The 19,532-nt window shown below is 39.9% G+C and overlaps 1 protein-coding gene across 16 annotated transcripts in view; it reads right to left on the reverse strand.

The window, feature by feature from the left end:
- TENM3 (teneurin transmembrane protein 3) overlaps positions 1 to 19,532 on the reverse strand; it is an 816,371-nt gene that overhangs the window by 107,129 nt on the left and 689,710 nt on the right. For all 16 annotated transcript variants that reach the window (XM_075610837.1, XM_075610771.1, XM_075610754.1 and 13 more), the window contains 6 exons: positions 17,798 to 18,012; positions 11,407 to 11,617; positions 10,409 to 10,510; positions 10,002 to 10,196; positions 7,871 to 8,071; positions 2,807 to 2,992 (listed from right to left, as the gene is read on the reverse strand). In XM_075610837.1, the coding sequence (XP_075466952.1) occupies positions 2,807 to 2,992; positions 7,871 to 8,071; positions 10,002 to 10,196; positions 10,409 to 10,510; positions 11,407 to 11,617; positions 17,798 to 18,012 (1,110 nt within the window). The remainder of the gene's footprint in view (positions 1 to 2,806; positions 2,993 to 7,870; positions 8,072 to 10,001; positions 10,197 to 10,408; positions 10,511 to 11,406; positions 11,618 to 17,797; positions 18,013 to 19,532) is intronic.

Below are 19,532 nucleotides of genomic sequence, written 5' to 3' on the forward strand. Positions count from 1 at the left end.
GTGTCGCCCAATCAATACCAGGTGATGAAAGGGTGGGGTATAAGGGTATTAGTGGTAAATATATCACAATACTCACACGGGCCAGTGTGAGTACACACTCCTAGCGGTATCTTGCTCTTCTGTTCCAGATGTAACTGATGATGAAGATGGGGTTAACATATATAAAAGACACTAATGTCTGGAGGGTGAAAATTAACTTTAATAAACATGAGAAATAAAAACAAACACAAATGTTTTTATTTCTCATGTTTTTATTTTTTATTTTTATTTCTCATGTTTATTAAAGTTAATTTTCACCCTCCAGACATTAGTGTCTTTTATATATGTTAACCCCATCTTCATCATCAGTTACATCTGGAACAGAAGAGCAAGATACCGCTAGGAGTGTGTACTCACACTGGCCCGTGTGAGTATTGTGATATATTTACCACTAATACCCTTATACCCCACCCTTTCATCACCTGGTATTGATTGGGCGACACCCATAAATGAACAAGATACCAAGATAAGACTACACTCACACTAGCCCGTGTGAGTGCCAGATTATAATATATAATATATAATTTTTTTTGGTGGTCCATAAACACACCATCCCCCCCCCTCATTGACGTATATATATGTATATGTGTTAACCCTATCCTCCTTTCTGTTTATACGAGAGGAAATCCCCCTGGAGCGGCACTGTGAACCAACGAAGCAAGCGGCCCACATATCAAGAAGAAGAACCAGCATCGCAAGAAGAAAAGCCTCATCAGAAGCACACGGGACTCCCAAAGAAACTCTGATGTGACTGGGCTTACACAAGGCCGTGTAAGTTATATATACCTTTATTTTATTTCACCTTCTCACCAACACACATACACCAATGTGTGCCTATCCTTCCAATTAGACATTAGACAACTGAGCTACCACACTTGCTCAGGATATAACTTCTTCATCTTAAAGAGCAATTACAAGTTCTATAACACTGCCTGTTTCCAACTATTGTGCTCCCCCATCCTTTTTGTATTCATTACCTACAAGGGTCCTGGATAGATCCTGCTGGGGTTCCGAGTCACAAGAGGATACCACTTGAAAACCACTTACAGGCAGTATTACACCACTCTTTTTATACTTCCGCACATCAGATAAGCCACACAGAGATAGCGCCCGGGTACCTTCTCAAACAAACTGATACAAGTACATAACATATATATACATATACAAACATTTTAGAACATATTAATAACCACTCCGTTTTGCAAATAGGTTGCCAACAGGTTACACTAGCTCGCCCTTCATAAAAATGCTGTAGTTAGTCTTGCCATTGCTTCCTTTGCAACATTGTATTAATACATCCCTTCCGCTGTTCGACTACTAAGAAACCAAGGCATGCCCTCGGTCGCTTCTGTATTGATTACTGCAACATTCTTGTATCTGGCCTCCCTGCCTCACACCTCTCTCCCTTACAATTCATTCAACACGCTGCCGCTTCAATCATTTCCTGCTTTTCTGCACTCGGATCTGCTTCTGGCCTTCTGAGATTTCTCTGCGGGATTCCGATAAATCTCCTTAAAAACTACACATTTCTCTTGCTGTCCTTTAAGGCTCTACACCCCCTGCACCTCCATATATCTCATCTCTTATCTCTCGTTACACACCTACTCATCTCTTACTCTCCACCCAAAGATGTGTCACCTTTTACCTACACAGCCCTCTCATGTCCTAAACCTTTTTCACTCATCTCTCCCTACCTATATATTAGTCAAGCACCTGGTCTTTCCATTCTTATATCCCAGCTGAAGCCTCGCCTGTTAAAGGGAGCATCTCATTAAATTATTTATGCTTGCACTACTGACTCCCAACTTTCACTTTTAATAGATGCACTTTTACTCCCATTGTGTCTGTATATCTCCCAATATACCGCTTAGATTGTAAGCTCTTTGGGGCAGGGTCTCCCTTTGCCCGGTTATCATTGACATGCTACGCTTATCCCCATTGTTTGTACTTTATTTTCCCCGCTATGCAATTCCGTGAAGAGCTTCTATACAACTGCAATTATACAAACATATGAATATATTCACCCCTTAGGCGCCCAAGTGGCCAGCCAGTCATTGTCAACCTAGAACTAGCTGGCCACTTGAGTTACTAAGGGGTTAATATTTGCATATAGATGCTATGCTTTTTGTGACTACTTGTGGAGTATTTATGTTGCATGTTAACCCCTGTGGTGCCCTGTAGGCACTCCTTTACAATGCATTGGTAGCCTCAGGCATCTATGGGTTAAATGATGTTCTGCTGTAGGGTTTTATAAAACATCCTATACCATAACCCTGTAGTAGATGTGTTATATCTCCTAACCTTCCACGGTTGCACCTCTAGCGCTGATTAACAGTGATTTCTGGGAGTTATCACTTCTTCGTATCGCTAGCACTGTTTAACGGCGAGTTAATGCATTTTCGTGTATGCATATGGGATAAATATCGTTACCCATTTACAACACAGCTTTATTGACCTTTACTTGAATCTATCCCACAGAATCTAACTTATTTATACCAAGTTACAAATCCTTACCCACCTTCTGAGCCGTCGCATTGCAAAGTTAAAAACACTGAAGTAGTAGAGATAATAAAATATACCATAGTACAGTGTGAGTTGGAAAGAAAGTACAGTATTCACATCATCACATTAGTTATCTTTAGCACACAATCCATTGTATGAGCAGGTTAAGCAAAACATTGTATCAGGTGAAATCCACATGCTTTGATTGTAACAACGTTTCACCGATTTACTTAAATAGGACCACAAAAGTGGTGTAGCAGCCTACCAATAGTGCAGTGTTCTCCATTCCAGCCCTGGTTACATTCACACTTCCCATCTTTACACGTGCCATGTTCCAGGCAGCGAGGGTGACAAGCTCTCTGGTTGCAGGAAGCTCCCGTCCATCCTTCTTCACACCGACATGATCCACCCATGCAGATACCGTGCGTGCCACAATCAACCGGGCAAATTTCTACGGACGATAAGTAGGGAAGAGTCTTTATTTCAACGCATGAGCATTCCCCCCCCCCCCAAACTAACTTGTAAATTCACTGTTCCGTTTAGGTTTAAAAAACAAATGAGAAACGAAAGCACTTAACCACTAGTAATGTAGCCATAACTTGTCTCATACCGTGTAATAATATTTTGCTCATGTCTGTAATGTATGCAGCGTTTACACAGAATTTTACCATAATAATGTGTTTCATAATGTTATTGTAGAAGGAGTCTGGTGCCCCCTCTGGATCCGTTATTTCATCTCGGATAGTGCTCTACTCATCATAATGTTATTGATTCGTCTTAAACATGAAATCCCGTCTCGTCGGACCAAAAATAGCCTTTCTGTTTGCTTTGCATGTTCATTAAATGAAGGTTTGACACGTTCTCTGAAGTACGCCGTTAGGTATTTATTATATAAGCTCCATCAATTTTTATATAATTTTTTTATTACGATCAGATCATCCCAGAGGATAAATTAACAAAAATACATTCAACTCCATCATTGTCAACGTGTATTTATCCTTCTTGTGCTTCTAACCAGTCAGTTCTTCAATCTTCAAAATAAAAGACGGAACTAATAATACCAATAAACAAATGTGAATATTTATAATTCCTTTTTGGAAAGCTAATTGTGACAGGTGGATATTATTACTAGCCTCCTCTCTTCCTTTCTTCTGTTTTCTTTCTTGTGGCCCTTTTAACAAGATTTAATGCCCCTACATTTGATAATCTAATCATCGGGGTGGGGTAAACAAGATTGACAATAACCTTCTCCGCCATTCGGAGTGCCCTTTGTAAATGAAATCTAAGAAAAGTTACAGCCTTTCAAAACTGATTTACCAATACTGGGCTGATGTTCTTTTTTTGTTATTTTTAAAGATGTCCATCACCAGATTTGAACCTATTAGACATATGTCCCTGTCATTCGTTTAATTGGTTCCATGCGAGACTGCACCTTTTAATTGTTTTGTTTTGCAGATTAGCCTTTTTACCCCTGACTTGAAGAGTGATTGTGCCGTGCGGTAATTTTTTTGCAATAAAATACACACGGAGCAAAATCTCACAAGCGCCAGGATTGTTTCATTACAGCTCATCTGCAAAACCTAACACCAACAAGAGATGAATGTGTTGTGTTTCTAAGGCGGTAATGTGCCATAGCATAGGTTGTACAAATTAACCTCTCGCAGAGGGGAAAGCAATGCAGTTCAAGTCACAGAGGGGTTAGTTAAAATAATATATACGGCTGTAACCTGTAGGAATGGTCATTAAAAAAGACATTTTATGATGCACTGTGCTAGCAACAGCCAAATCCTATAAAACAAATCTGTGATATGTTGTGCTACGCTGCCATATGTTGTGATACCATCAAAGCCAGTGGCACAGGTGACATATGTATAAATAGCATGTTCTTCAGTGAAAGTTGCTGCTTTCTTGATGCATTTCTTTCAGTAAATGCCTTCAGCTGCCTTGAAGGCTTATTAGTGCAACGCTGACATATTGGTATCTGTTGCAAATAAAAGATTCATTTCTGCCATTTGCAGATATTTTAATGCTGACCGGCATACAGCTACAGTTTAAGTACAGGCATACCCCGCTTTAAGTACACTCACTTTAAGTACACTCGCGAGTAAGTACATATCGCCCAATAGGCAAACGGCAGCTCACGCATGCGCCTGTCATCACGTCCTGAACAGCAATACCAGCTCCCTCCCTGTACCGAAGCTGTGCGCAAGTGGGGAGACTATAGAGCCTGTTACAAATGCGTTATTTACATCAGTTATGCACGTATATAACGATTGCAGTACAGTACATGCATCGATAAGTGGGAAAAGGTAGTGCTTCACTTTAAGTACATTTTCGCTTTACATACATGCTCCGGTCCATTGCGTACGTTAATGCGGGGTATGCCTGTAATACTAAATATGTTTTATTTTTTAATCAACATAATTGAAGTTTGTCTTTCAACTTCTGTGAGCAACTTGAAACTGATGGAAGAATTGAAACGTGCACTTTAGAAGTGCAGATAATATAAAATATACCTAATGATTTAACCCCTTCAAAGATACGGGATTTGTATGACATTGACGGCCTGAAGGGTTGATAAAAGAGATGAGATTGCAAGGTAATAATTCAGTTTTTTTTTCCAATAATTTTCATCATGGATTCTTCTTCCCTCAGGCATTTCTTTAAAAAGCAAGTTTTCAAAAGACGTTGCAAAGCCACATTCATAGCACTATTAATAATTTGCTGTTATTTTTTTTAAGAAATTAGATTTTTTTTTATAGGGTGCTTAATTTGTGCCTAACGTTGAGACAGAGATTGACCCTATATGACTTATCCAGTGTAAAAATAACAAGAATAAATATTGAGACTAAAACTATCATTTGAAGTGCTAATATCTTGCAAAACCACAGTTTTGGGACTCCATAAACCTGCTGGTTGGTCTTTATTACTATTTCCCAAATGATAAATCACAAATAATCATGGACACGGCATAAATATTTTGGAAAGGACAGAAATCCACCATCACACCGTTCCATGTCCGTTGTCATGATCTGATGTGGAAAGGAAATAAACACAGGGGCCTGTTGGATCATGGGTTGATCATAACTCTGCATTTGCAAACTCTTGTCAGGTTAAAGGAAGACCCATAGGGCCATATTTACAAACTAGTGTTCTGCTATCAGATACCTTACAGGGCTGAAAGACACATAACCGCCCATTCAAATCAACGAATAAGGTATCTTACAGCACAAAACTGCGAAGTAAATATCAATTTAAATGCTTAAAGGAGCAATACCCCAAGGGACAAAGCAAAATACAGTTCAACTCCCTTATAACGCTGTGCTTGGGGTCCAAAGAATCAAATTGCGTTATAAGCGGATCGTGTTAGAAATAATGTACAATTGTATGCACTGTAAAATAAAGTATGTAAGATACCAATAATCGTGTTGTAAAGTATTCATACCTACGAAAATTGGGAGCCACGCTTGCATCGCGGTATAAGCGGATTTGCGTTGTAATGGATCGCGTTATATCGGGGTTGAGCTGTACTTAGCACTTACTGTATACTGTATGACAGGTAATTGAGAGTTACTTTTTTTTTTTACACTGGGAAAAGTATTTTAAAATCAAGTCTGTTTTTTTAACATTCTTTTTTTTTTTCTAGCGATAAGATTATTTGAGGCACTTTGTACCTCCAGACAAATGTTGCATTTTTTGTTCTTTACTTGAATGCAATTATGATGCCATCATAAGGGTACCAAAGAGCTACAGTGAAGGACAGTATCTGGTAAGCATGAATTCCACAGGCCCAAAGGGAAAATAAAAACAAGTTTCACAAGTAAGTAAAAAATAATCATTTGAAGGTAACTGTATGTTTATAAAGAAGCCATTGTTAAATTATTAATATTACAGTACTCGTAAATTATTTATTTTTGTCTGCTATGTGGGACTGCATCTTTAGCCTAGTTTGTATAATCAATATACAGTATGAATAGATATATCAAAAATCACAGATGTGTGACCTTGAACAAGTCACTATGTCTCAGCTACCATAATCAGACCTCAGAGTGTATGCAGCGGCTATTCCTTCTGACAGATACCATGCAGTTTTGCCAAACTATAGCCGACACTATATAGAATAAAGAATTGGTATTTTTCTACTCTGTTAGCATTCTGTTGAACATGAATTAAACATAGAAAAATATTTATGTGAGCATTTGAGACCAGATACAAACCATATGAAAGAGGTGTCTATGTTATTCTGCAAATTTTAATTCACATCATCTGTGCATGTTTATTCTGGTACAAAAAAAGCATATTGCAGCATCAAATTTATGACAGGAGTGGGGGGTTACAGGAATGTATTTTAAGCAAAAGGGTGACATATGCATGCATAAAAGCGACCTGACACCGTTCTATTTCCTAACCCAAAACATTTCTATCTACAGAGGATTCAATTTCTGATTAAGAGACCTATGCTGGTTTGATTAACTTCAAAGCTGCAGAATATCAGCTCGGCTCTGGGAAAGAGAGGTTTATTTCACAGGTACCTTTTTCTTTCCCATCTAATCAATTTTTCATTAGGGTGAAGGTGTTTATCAGCTTTTAGCACACAAGCTTTGAACAGGGTGCGTCAATCTTTGTAATGAACTTATTAATTAGAGCTAATTTAATTCAAGTGGAATTGAAGGTCTAATTAATGGAATGACTGCTTATGAAGATAGAGGGAAGCTGTGTTGATCTTCAACCTGTGCACTGGGTGAGGGAAATCGCTCCTTCCTTCCTTCCCTTTAGCGCTAGAACAAACTGATTCTCTATGCTTAGATTTATTACTCCACGATTATAGATGTCTGAAGGTCACCTAGTGCTTTTAAGATTATGTGCACCTCAAAGGTTATACTTAAAAGGAAATCTACAATCTTTTCTAAGGCACCATTAATTGTCTCAATAAATGCAGCTATAAAAAGGCAGTTGTACATGTGTGGCAGAGGGACACTGCTTTCATTTGCTAGCACCGACTGGAAAAGTTCTGCTCAAGTGTTTATTCAGCCGTTTTCCAACGAGATTCATTATTTCAGAATGGTTCATAGATGATAAGCCAATTCCACAGTTCAGAATAGGCAAAAAAAGCACAGGATGCATATCCAAATTCACAAAAACCCAACCTTTTTATCATTATTAACCCTCTCTTGCTTTAGAATGTGTTGTCTAAAGGGAAATTATTTTGCACATACGTTGGGGGGAGGGGGGGAGGAGGTGGGTGGAGTTTAATTAGCCTATCCCAAGAGTAGATCCATATGTGGATATCAGCCATGTTCCTCTTCCTCACTTCTAAATCAATCCTTACCATTTGAGCAGTCCGGGCCTGTCCAGTTGGGGTCACAGGTGCAGCTTCCTGTTTCCTGAATATATGTTCCATGACCAGAGCACTGGTCCGGACACATGGACTTCAGTATTTCGCAGTTGGTGCCGCCCCATCCTTGGTTGCAGTGGCATTCACCATGGATACAAACCCCATGGTAGGAACAGAATGTGTCTAGACAATCAGCTGATGGAATGAAAATAAGTAAATGAGGAGTTAAAGCCGTCAATCTAAATATACATTGACTGTACATTTGTAATGTAAAGACATTATTATCTTTAGTATTTCAACATTTAACCATAAAATATACACAGTCAGGGACAAATTAAGGGATAGGAACATCCTTCCTTCAATCCTTAATAGAACGGAGGAGGGCCTTCCAAGGGTTTCTTATTTTCATGAATGACACTAAAATGCATTTGAGGTTTAAGGCTACTGCTCTCCTGTCCACCTAATCAGGTAGTGCATTCTCTGAAACACATCAGGATGAACTGACCAAATCCCCTAGCAGGGTCTTTGACAGCTTCCACGGAACCTCATGCTGTTATTTAACTAATATATCAGCGGAATACGCTATAGCTTTCTTATCTCCCATTAATGTGCTTTGGATGATGAGACTTAATTCAGCAATTTGACTCAATAAAACTTTACACTTGTAGGGTCAATGGTCTGAAAATTGTATTCCAGGGACCTAATTGCATTACTTTGCACATGCAGATCAATAAAATCTATATGATTGAAGAAATAAAATCGTGGTTTCCCTCCTAGACACCAGGACAAAATGGACTGCACTTTCCATAACACCATCACATATTTCTTAATTACATCTGGAAACACTAATGCCATGTATCATTTTTCAGATTTAGCCCTGGCTGTTTTTTAAACTCCAAGTCCACCATGAAATAGTGGATCACGGAAAGAAGGCTCAGTGTTTTTCTTTGTGGGGTTGGGGGGGGGGGGGGGGGGAGAGGGGTGTGTCCAGTATGCATAATCTAAACCTGGAACTAAAGTGTAAAGAACAATTTATTTAGGTGTCAAATGTGCTTTTAACTGTGCATATGCTCAAAACCAGATTACTGCAGTGCAATTATCCACAAATTAGATGTGTAAATCTTTGTTGGTAATGATTAATGAAGTCTGAAAGATCTGAAGGTGGTCATTGGTAGATCTGGATATGAAGTAGTTAAAATAAAATCAAAACCTCTGTCTGAATCATAATTGATAGGTTTAATTTTATGTGGTGAAGCAAATGTCCATCGCCCCCCCGCCCCCTGTCCAAGTAAATATGCATTGTGTGCCTATATCCATTCTGAAGCTTCTCCTGTGTGAAATACACAGTCTTTTCAGACGTACAGCTCCTCCCTTACAGGGATCCATTACCGACACCCAATGGCCTCTTGACCCATCAAAACATGAAGAAGAAAGCTCATGCACTGATTGCATTGTTGATTGTTACAATGAGTTAGGGGTAGCAGGGCCAGGCATCACTCATAGCCTGAAGTGCACAATTATATTCAGTTTCATATGTACTGCAACATGTTGATTTTTAAGCAGTAAGACACGGCTATAGAAAATATAATGACATATTTTCAAATAAATCCTTCCTTGTGTTTCGTATCCTGCCTTTAAAGTCGCAGTTCCTCCTGCTCATTTATTTATTTATTTTGCCCCCCAGTTCCTTTTTGTTTTTTTTTACATAGGTGGGGAAGAGAGGTGTTTCCGGAGATTAACTGCAGTTATTTCAGCTCCAGGGACCCATTGGTTCCCGAGACACTTACCCGGGCAAGATGCCGATCGGTAGCATCCCTTCCAGGGGAAACAAAATGGCGGTTTAAATCTCCCACAATAAACGGGCCAACAGGAAGCCGCAACTATTGGCCCATGTGACGTGTGGGATTTAAATACCAGGAAGTATTTCCCCAGTAAGTATCTCTGAAATTAGGGGGTCCCTGGAGTGGAAATTAGGGCTGCTCAGCTCTGGGGAGCTCTTGCTTCCCACCTGAATAAAAAGGGGCGGGGGGCTAGGTGTGAAGTGCTCCTTTAATGGAAGTATGACTGCTTCTCCTGTACTATAATTCTCTTTGAGTAATGAAACGGAAGCATACAATATATTTACCTTCTTCACAGTTGTCCCCCTTATACCCAGAATTGCAGGCACAGGATCCCATAATGCAAATCCCATGGCTCCCACACTGTGGATCAACACACTGAGTGCTGGGAACATCACACTCTGTGCCTTTCCAGCCACTGTAGCAGAGGCAGCGGCCTTTGGAGTACTGCCCGTTACCACTGCACAATACAGGGCAGGCGGCTGTGAAATAGAACATGACACAAGACAAAGAATTAAGGACCGTTTGGTTTGTTTTTTTGCCCATCCTGGGTTGCTGAGACGAGCAATGTTTAGGAGACAAAAATAAATAAAATAACACTGCACGTCAGTTACTTGTGCTTGAAACAGTGACGTCGTGTGTGTCAGCAGCGTAGTTCTATCCAATGAACAAACGAAAACCAATTGGTGTTTACCTCTTGAACAATCGGGGCCTAGAAATCCAGGGAAACAATGGCACGTTCCTGAAACACATTCTCCGTTTCCATGGCAATTTCGGGGGCATTCCACCACGGACTCTGAAAAGAAAAGATTTTGCGAGACTATTTATACCGGTCTTTAGTCAGGGAACCTGCTGCTGAGCTTATTGTAATACAGTTTTTTTCCTCTCTTACTCTTTTGTATCCGTCAGGCATTTTTGATCACAACTGCGGCGCAAGACTTGCTTAGTAATTCAAAGAAAGCAAATATTGACTTATTTCCTATAATTGCTGGCTGTGTTAGGTAGGATTAGGAGTTTCAATTTGTTATGACAAGAGTGTTCGGGACGCCAAATACTTTTAATGCAACTTGACTAATGTGAAATGACATTCTTGCTCGCTGCCTATGCAGAAAGTTATACATTAATTAGTAAGGACTGAAAATGCACGTCAGTCATTCTGTGCACTACAGGGGAACTTGGACCTCACAGTTATAATAAGTCAGAGAGAATCTCATGCTTTTGGCTCTGTGGTTAAGGAACTTGGCTAGGAATCAGAAGACCTACGCTCAACCCTTGTACTGTGGGACTTCAACAACTCCAACTAAAGTTATAGGTTGAACTTGATGGACGTACGTCTTTTTTCAACCTCATCTACTATGTAACTATGTAACAAATGTCATTATCAGCAGGAGTATTCAAACATAAATTATATTGCAAATTATCTGCTATAAACTGCCGACTAAAGGAAAATTTACGGCTGTTATCTCAATTGATAAGACTATAGGAGACCTAGCCCAACACTTTTAGACCTCCTGATTACAACACATTCATTTCATGTACAGTACTTTGGGAACCAAAATGAGATGTGATTGTAAACTCTGTGTGGAACAGCACGCACTATTCCTGGACCTGCATTACTTGCGCAAGTGCAAATACCACACTGAATACATTGCCATTGCTCACAGACTAATGTCATTAGATGGCTGGGCTTACCTATAACAATTGTGTTAAATGACACAGGTTCCGGGTCTTTGCCGTCATTGTAAAAAGCGATGTGCCAGATTCCAGAGTTTAGATACTGAATAAACCCAGCCTCGTGAAGACTGACGGACCTCGGGAGCCGGGCGGCCTTTTCAGACTCCAGCAGGTTGCGTTTTTCTCTTGAAATTAACCTGCTGCCTTCTAGAAGCTCCACGAAGTCGTACTACAAGGGAACGTCAAGATTTTAGAAGTATTAAAAAAATGAAGGGCCCGTGTGTTCTCAATCATTCCTTTCTCACTCATTTGTACGTAAGCCAGAATCCATCTATGTTCCAAACCCATATCTAAAATATATACATGCAGCCACACCTAGATCCAAGATGATTTTGCAGAAGTGATATTATTAATGAGTTAAATCCTCGTGATTGATAAAGAAGCATTTTTAAACATTTCTGTAAAAAAAAGTTTCTTGGAAATATATGCAAAGATTGTTGTTTAAGATCTTATTATCACCATATATTTTGACATTCAACTGTGACTACAAGTGAATCAAGTTACTCCTTGATAAAGTGCAGGACGCCCGAAACATGTAGGAGGTCTTTACACCTCCGTTTTTTAATGGACGAATAAAGTTTGATTTTTTTTACTGCAATTTTGACCCTCTCTCTTGGCTGTGCGCTACATCTCTTGGATGCTGATATTGACTTTGTGCCAGTGGCAGCACGCCTTCCCAACGGGCACAGGATGGGGACACTCCAGAAATGTGAGTAGAAATCTTCATGCAACATTGTCTATCTGGGTGGCATAGTAGAAGATCCAGGGAACATCCCAATGAGGTTCGGTGTGGTGGATTGTTATCCCTTCACTCCATCCCATCAGGGAATATTGGCCCTTTGAAGGACTCTTCACCACTTGACAACTGTCTAAGGACTATTCTAGCCCCTGTATCTGTGCTGTGAATTTATTGGAGGTATATAAGTGTATACACCGTATGGATCCCTGGCACTAGAGCGTACATATCACAGAAAACCTTGCTATGTGACTACAAGTACGCTGTCCCTCACCTTCTTCTGTTCTAGTTTGGTGCTAAAACAAGGAGTGTCCTGCATACATTGTTATATAGGTGCATTGATATTCAAAACACATTTATCTCTTGAAAACAAAAGCGGAATGCAGACCAGGCTATTAATCAGCCGAGGTGGCTTAAAACACATCTCCCCTGCTGGATCCATTGCTTTGTGAACATTAACTATCATTTGTAATTTTCTTCACTGTGCTAAGCTACAGGAAAAGTAAATAATATACATATAAAAAAACAGGAACGACCAAGAAGCAAACAAACTCGCTGTTAACTCGATTGTAAAGAAACCTGTGGCTTGGAATAAACAATTCCACAGAAAGCTGTAGTCGTGCGTATTTTTCCAGAGATTCATTAGTCTGCCTTGCTCCTCTAGACCTTCAGCTGCTCCCTATGAAAGTTCTGCAGCAATTTCTGCTGGCAGGAAGAACAGCAGGGCTCTGCTCACTGCCAGCATCAGTCATTTCTAATAAAGTTTCCAACAATTAAGTGCCAAAAGCCTCCTCTTCGCCTTAACTTTTTTTCTTAGGTTCATTGGGAAAGAAGGGGAGAGGCAAGAAACAGCTCACAGTCAATCTCTTCTGCCAGCCGTGGACATTCCAAACGAATAGCCTTACCGGTAATTAAATATGCAAGTGGTGATCCCTTTCATTGGAACAAAGTGAAAATTATTCATAGAGCATATTTGAAGCAGAGACATTTTTGCTGTTGCATTTGAAGTAGGGAGTATTACTGTCACTTCTGTAGAAAAGACTTTTGCCATTGGTTATGAAGAAGAGACCTTTGTGGCCACATCTGAGGCAGTGGCCTTTGCCATCAGATCTGCAAAGAGGACCTTTGCTTTCACTTCTGAAGCAGTGACCTCTGTGTTCTCCAAAGCACAACACTCTGAATAATACTTTTCATGTTGCTTCATTTTGAAGTATTGCAAAAAAAAAAAAAAAGTCTCCACCTGGACCCCCAATGGCTATCATAATTCTTCTTTGAAATTAACATGCAATGTGTGTATTGTCTGGAAAAATACATACGGCTTTGCATACACCTATTTATCTGTTCTATTGCCAAATGTAAATGCAATACAAAGAAATGAACCTTCAGGAGATAAACAGCTGGTTCTGAAATTATATCCCTGGCCGGGTAACACCTTCAGGGCTGGAAAGGTGTACAAAACACAGCAGACCTACGCCGGGCCGGCTGCAGTGAATGGGGTTTGCAGCATTTGGATGTTTTATGTCAGCATAGGGGGGCGATGAGGCAAATACACATTACAGTGATATTCCTGATGGAATGTGAAAGTAAAATATTTTTTCCTCCCCCTCCAATACTTGTCAGGTAATGTGCAAGCTTCATAGCACAACTCACTAACCGTTAACTTTAAGGATCGCCGTCTTCTGCAATAATGTACTATTCTGTTTCCATGCTCAGTGATTTCCCTGTCTTCGTTTCCCTTCTGTGATGTGTTGGTATATTGTGTGAAGTGAACTACATGGAAACCTTCAATCTTCCACCGGGTTTCAGAAGTGAACGGAATGGAAAAGGGGACCTCGGGCATGATCCATTTAGGTTGGTGGGCCTTGTGGTGCTGAATCAGTGGTTGTGAAAAGAAAAGTTATGAACTGGAATGAAAAAGTGCTAATGCTGCACTAGCTCTTACTCTGCCACTTTGACATGACAGACCCATAGGCATATTCATGGAAACACTGCAGCACTGGCAAATAAACAGGTCACATGCATTATTATGCTAGAGTAGACAGCAGGAGCACCACTTTAGTTTTGGAACAAATCTATAAAGGTATTTAGAGAAATTGATGGTAGGTAGGGACCACACGGCCAACCTCTTGTGTCTATTCTCCCTTCATAGTTTCAGGTCTGAGATCAGACTTGATTGTAAGCTGTTATTCAGTATTTAGTTGCTCAGTATGGGTATCATTTGCTTATTTCAAGACCTGACAAAAGAGGCACTCAGCAGAGTAGATGATACGTGTACACAAAACGCACGGCCATTGCTTGACATCTTTAATTGTTTTCTAGTTACCAGCTGCAATTCCTAGAGAAAAGCATCAACAATAATAAATATATGTACTGTCCAAACCCCTTACGCCTGTGCTGGCAGCTCTCTAACTAAACCTTGTGCTTTCAGTTTTCAAGTAGTACTTTTTTTTTTTCTTTCAAAAATATGTCAACCGTTAAATACTCACAGAAGGGAAGAAAATAAGCTATTGAATACTGTTTTAAATCTATCTTCTGTCAGTGCCCTGCCACCCATCCTCTCTTATGAGTATAATCTATCTTTCTTTTATGCCACTTATAAGTAACCCAGAAAAATTCTCTAAACAACGCTCTACTTACTTACGTCCTGATAACAGATGGATATGTGCCTTTTGCCCAGCGTGGTGCTAATATGCTACATATCACATACATAAGAAGGCATAGATAACACTTAATACACAAGGGACAGTTCTCTTGGTATTATCACTTTACAACCCACACAGCCATGTACTGCCATCAAAACACAATTAATTGTTTGCAATGTAATTGTTCCGCTCAAAATGGAAGGGAAAAAAAAAAGTTGTTCACTTTGTCAGCAGTTTTCAGCAAACTGGTGGGGTTTTTTTAACTTGATTTACTCGTCTCCCAACAAACAAACATTTTTCTTTTCTAATTAAACATTCATTACTTTCAGTGAGTTGCGAAGATCTGTATGTTCTCCTTCATTTCATTTTGCTTTAAGCCATCAAAGTCCTTTGTTATTTCCAAAAGTCTCTTTAAATAAGCATATTGATCCCCTGTTGCAATGAAACTGACATTTTTAGCAAGTGTCACAAAAGACTTTCAGTCTAGCATTGATTGGTTTTGAACAGCCACTGTCAATTATTTCTGCTTACAACTTCACTGCATTACTGGATTTTATTCCTAAAAACACATGCTTTCCCTTCCAGGGAAACAGGGTCTTTATGTAGTTATGGCGGGTAAAAATCTTATAGGGGTCCATGTCATATGGATTTGAAGCGAAAGGTGACATGGTGTGCTCATTTGCATGTCTTTTCCCAGAATCCCTTGCTGCAGTGCAAGCTGTGTGCCGGGTGATAATGGTGAAAGGCAGGGTTGAAGACCTGTCTAAGACATGCAAATGCGCACACAGTAATATTTCCATTTGCTATATATATATATATATAACATGGTTACATCGCTGTAGTCCCATTGCTAGTGGAGGAGTGTGCACTGGAGAGATGTTTAAAAAAAAAAAAAATCCATCCGCTATAAATCTGGTAATGTAGTAAATGCCTCGAAATAGCACTGTTAGTATTAAAGGTTTCACATCACTGTCACTTTTTAAGTTGTAGCTCTAGGATTTCTAGCTGCACATTTGTCTCTCGGCATTCATAAATGTTCCATTCCGCTACTTTATATTATGCTTTCGTCTTTGACACTTTTCATTTGTAAAATCTATAACACATGGTTTATTAACATAACACTACCATCAATTCCCAGTGTGAGGTGGTGACATCACCAAGACTAGGCATAAGGCAGGGGTGCACAATCATTTCCCCCTGCGCCCCCTGCCTGCTCTCCTCCCCTGCTCGCACCTCCCCCACCACTGCTTGCTCGGCTCCGGCGTCATTTGACGCTGGGTTAACAAGGTAAGACGGAAGCCAAGGTAAGTTAGTTACAGAGGCCTCGCACGGTCCCCCTTGGCATTTTATTGAAATGTCTTGGGGGAGAGCGCGGGACCTCTGTAACTACTGTGCCCCCTTCCCCCCCAGAAAATCACGCGCCCCTGGCCTAAGGGATACTGCATGGGGGTCCAAATCGGTCAGGAAGAATTCGCCAATAAAGGTGCAGCCGAAAGTGAATTACTGCCAATAATATGTTTACAATATGTTTATAGTGACTGATGTCTTCCAAAAGGCAGGTGTAAGTGTGCTTAAATCATTATTAAAAGTTGACACAATTTAATTTGCCAATGAAACTCTTAACACTGAAACGGCAGGAGTGATTCTCAGTGTTGTTTGTTTGACCCCGTTGACCAGGTACTCAAAATAATGCAGACCCATTCCAGGTTAGGGGGTCACAAGGTACAACATTGGGAAGAACAATGGAGACCAAAGGAAAATATACTGTAGCATAATTTAATATATTATTTAACCTATTAAACGTCACTGCCGTGAACTCACTATGGTCCTGCGTGGGACTGCAGTTTTTCTGCACATGAGCAGAAGGAACTTTCATACAGTATGTTGCTACACTACAAGGGTGGCCAACTCCAGTCCTCAAGGGCCACTAACAGGTCAGATTTTAAGTATATCCTGGCTTCAGCTCCAGTGGCTCGGTCAAAGACTGAGCCACCTGTGCTAAAGCAGGGATATCCTGAAAACCTGACCTAATGGTGGCCCTTGAAGTCTGGAGTTGGTCACCCCAGCTATAATGCAAAGATTAATTAAAACAGCAGCAACTAAGTGACAACGTGTTAAACAGCCTGACATCAAAAAGGTGTTAGGTTTATGGCGATGCCTAATCTTAATTTGCATTATATCAAAAGAGCAATATTACAATGTCCATCATAAAATAATCAAGAATAACGTATGATGTGTTATTAAGGTTTATGAGTTTAGCCTTCAAACTATCTTACACTAATAGAGTGACTAGATGTCACGGTTATACAGGAACAGCCCAAATTGTGCCCCGACAGAGCAGATACATATCCTGAGTTTCTAGCACTGCCCGATAGTGCCCATTACACAGCATTATTCTATATACAGGGAATTATTTCCACACCGTTTAAAAATCCAGATTCAGTCTGCTGTGTAGGAGAGCATGTGGCTTAACCAGAGCGAGTGAGCGGGGATGAGCTCCAATGTACCCCAAATAAAAGATTGGAAGGTGATAAAATATATAAAGAGTACTTGGACTAGCAGAAAACACCAACTACATGGTACACCGCGACAGGAGAGGTCGACAAGGTTTCAAGAGAAGCTAAAAAGTGTGGGGGCTCCAGGAATATGTGGGGAGAAGAAGGGGAACCCCGTCTCTGTGCAGAACTGGATTCTTTGCACGAATACAACAATCTGGCTATTCTAATTTCATATCCATCATAATATTCAGCGCATAATGAATGGGTGAAATAAGATGTCACCATCCCAAAGCCCTCATGACCAAATATGGGCAGTATGGCCTCTCTCATTCCATTGCAGATGACCTCAGCTGTGAGAAGATAAGCATTCAGTAGGGAAGTCTACTATTGCACCTCATTCCAGAAAGGGTAATTAAACAGTGGGTGAGAAACAGGAGCAGATAAAGATGAATTATAAGAAATCCCAGCATTACCTGTGTATGTGATGGTGGTAACCCCTTTCTCCCATACACTCCAATTAACCCATCTTTCTGGAGAGTGATGTTAAATTTTAGGAACTGCGGCTGATCGATGTAAAGCTGCGATCTCCAGAAGACTCCAGGAGGAATCTCCTGCATCGCCCTTCGCCCGACATCAAGCTCCCCAGAGTCAATGGTGTTGTTTTCTTGACTAAAACCTCCAGATTTTCCTAAGGGTAAAAAAAAGAATAATTTTAATGTTTTTTTTTTTTTTTTTAAATCGTGATTTAAAAACAAAACAAAAAAACAACAATAATAAAAATAAAAATAAATAACCCTTTAAAAAGATCTAATTGGGATAATAAAGGAGAAAAATATTATGTTTACTCTACGAACCCGAAGCTATATCTTGTGTTAAAAGTAGAAATCTGCTCTGCTCAATATATGTTATTTTCTTACCTTGACCATGGTCCCTTGACCTGCAGGGACCACATTTTTCATGGGAGATTTGGGGTCCCCAGAGGTCAGCGCCGAGGGAAAAGAATAATTTTGGCATTGTGGGGGGGTATTGCTGCTTTAATTGCTTTGCCTGAGGCAAAGGGGGATAGAGTGATTTTTCCAATGTCGCAAGAAGCAAACTCTGGGATTTGAACCTGATTTAAACTCAATGTGATTATTTTCAGTGCCAGTTCTACAGCCCAGATAGGACCTGTGCTACTTTTAATGAAAGTATTCAAAGATGTCATACTCATAGCATGTCACATATTTCCCCCACTTTAATGGTAACACCTGTAATGTATTTAACACAATGCTATAATGTATCATGACATTAGGGCCATTCGCAGGATCACATCTATAATTATAATTACTTGTTTCAAACTGAGACACATGTCACATTTATGCAGAGTAATTTGACCAGGTAGATCCACAGCAAGTTAAAATGTGCAAATTAAAAGATTAACAGCAATTGCATGGTGTGGGTAACAGCAAAATGTGAAGTCTTCCTTATGCTCACTAATCGGAGAACTGTATGTCACACATCAAGGTGAAATATATATAGACAATCAATAGCACACGCCATCACCCAGTGACATAATCTTGGATACAAAGCTAGTGCTATAAAATTTCTCAAGTTAACACATTACATGTTTGTGTGCAAATAACCACACAACATGACTTCACACTGCTGATATTCTGCAATACACAGCAACCTGGATGTAACAAGAAACCTTCTTGTAAAAGGAACTGAATCAATATTCATTTAAGTGATTGAATATGATATGAACTTCACCTACACTTTGCAGAAGGGCAATAACATTAGGTTAACCCTTTGCTGCCGGGGAAATGTGTTAACTTTGTGGCAAAAAAAAAAAGCACAAGGTCAACACATATCCAAAATCACTAAAATCCAAGATGTAATCATTATTAGCCCTAGTTACATCATGCCTTCATAAAGGCCTTAAAATCTTTCGCTACTTCTAATATTTGCTATTAGCTTTCTTTGGTCCATGAAATAACACACCATTGAAAGTATGTTTCGCATCACGTGAGCTTACCATAACACATGGAACTGCATGTATTACATGAGTTTACCATAACACATATCAATTCTCCGCCTCACTTTAAAGCTTTACACTCTTCTCCCTCCTTACATCTCAGCCCTAATTTCTCGCTATGCACCATCCCGACTCTTGCGTTCCGCTCAAGGATGTCTTCTCTCTACCCCCTTTGTATCTAAAGCCCTCTCCCG

The sequence above is a fragment of the Ascaphus truei genome, chromosome 1 (genome assembly GCF_040206685.1).
Source record: "Ascaphus truei isolate aAscTru1 chromosome 1, aAscTru1.hap1, whole genome shotgun sequence".
In the NCBI taxonomy this organism is placed as follows: Eukaryota; Metazoa; Chordata; class Amphibia; order Anura; family Ascaphidae; genus Ascaphus; species Ascaphus truei.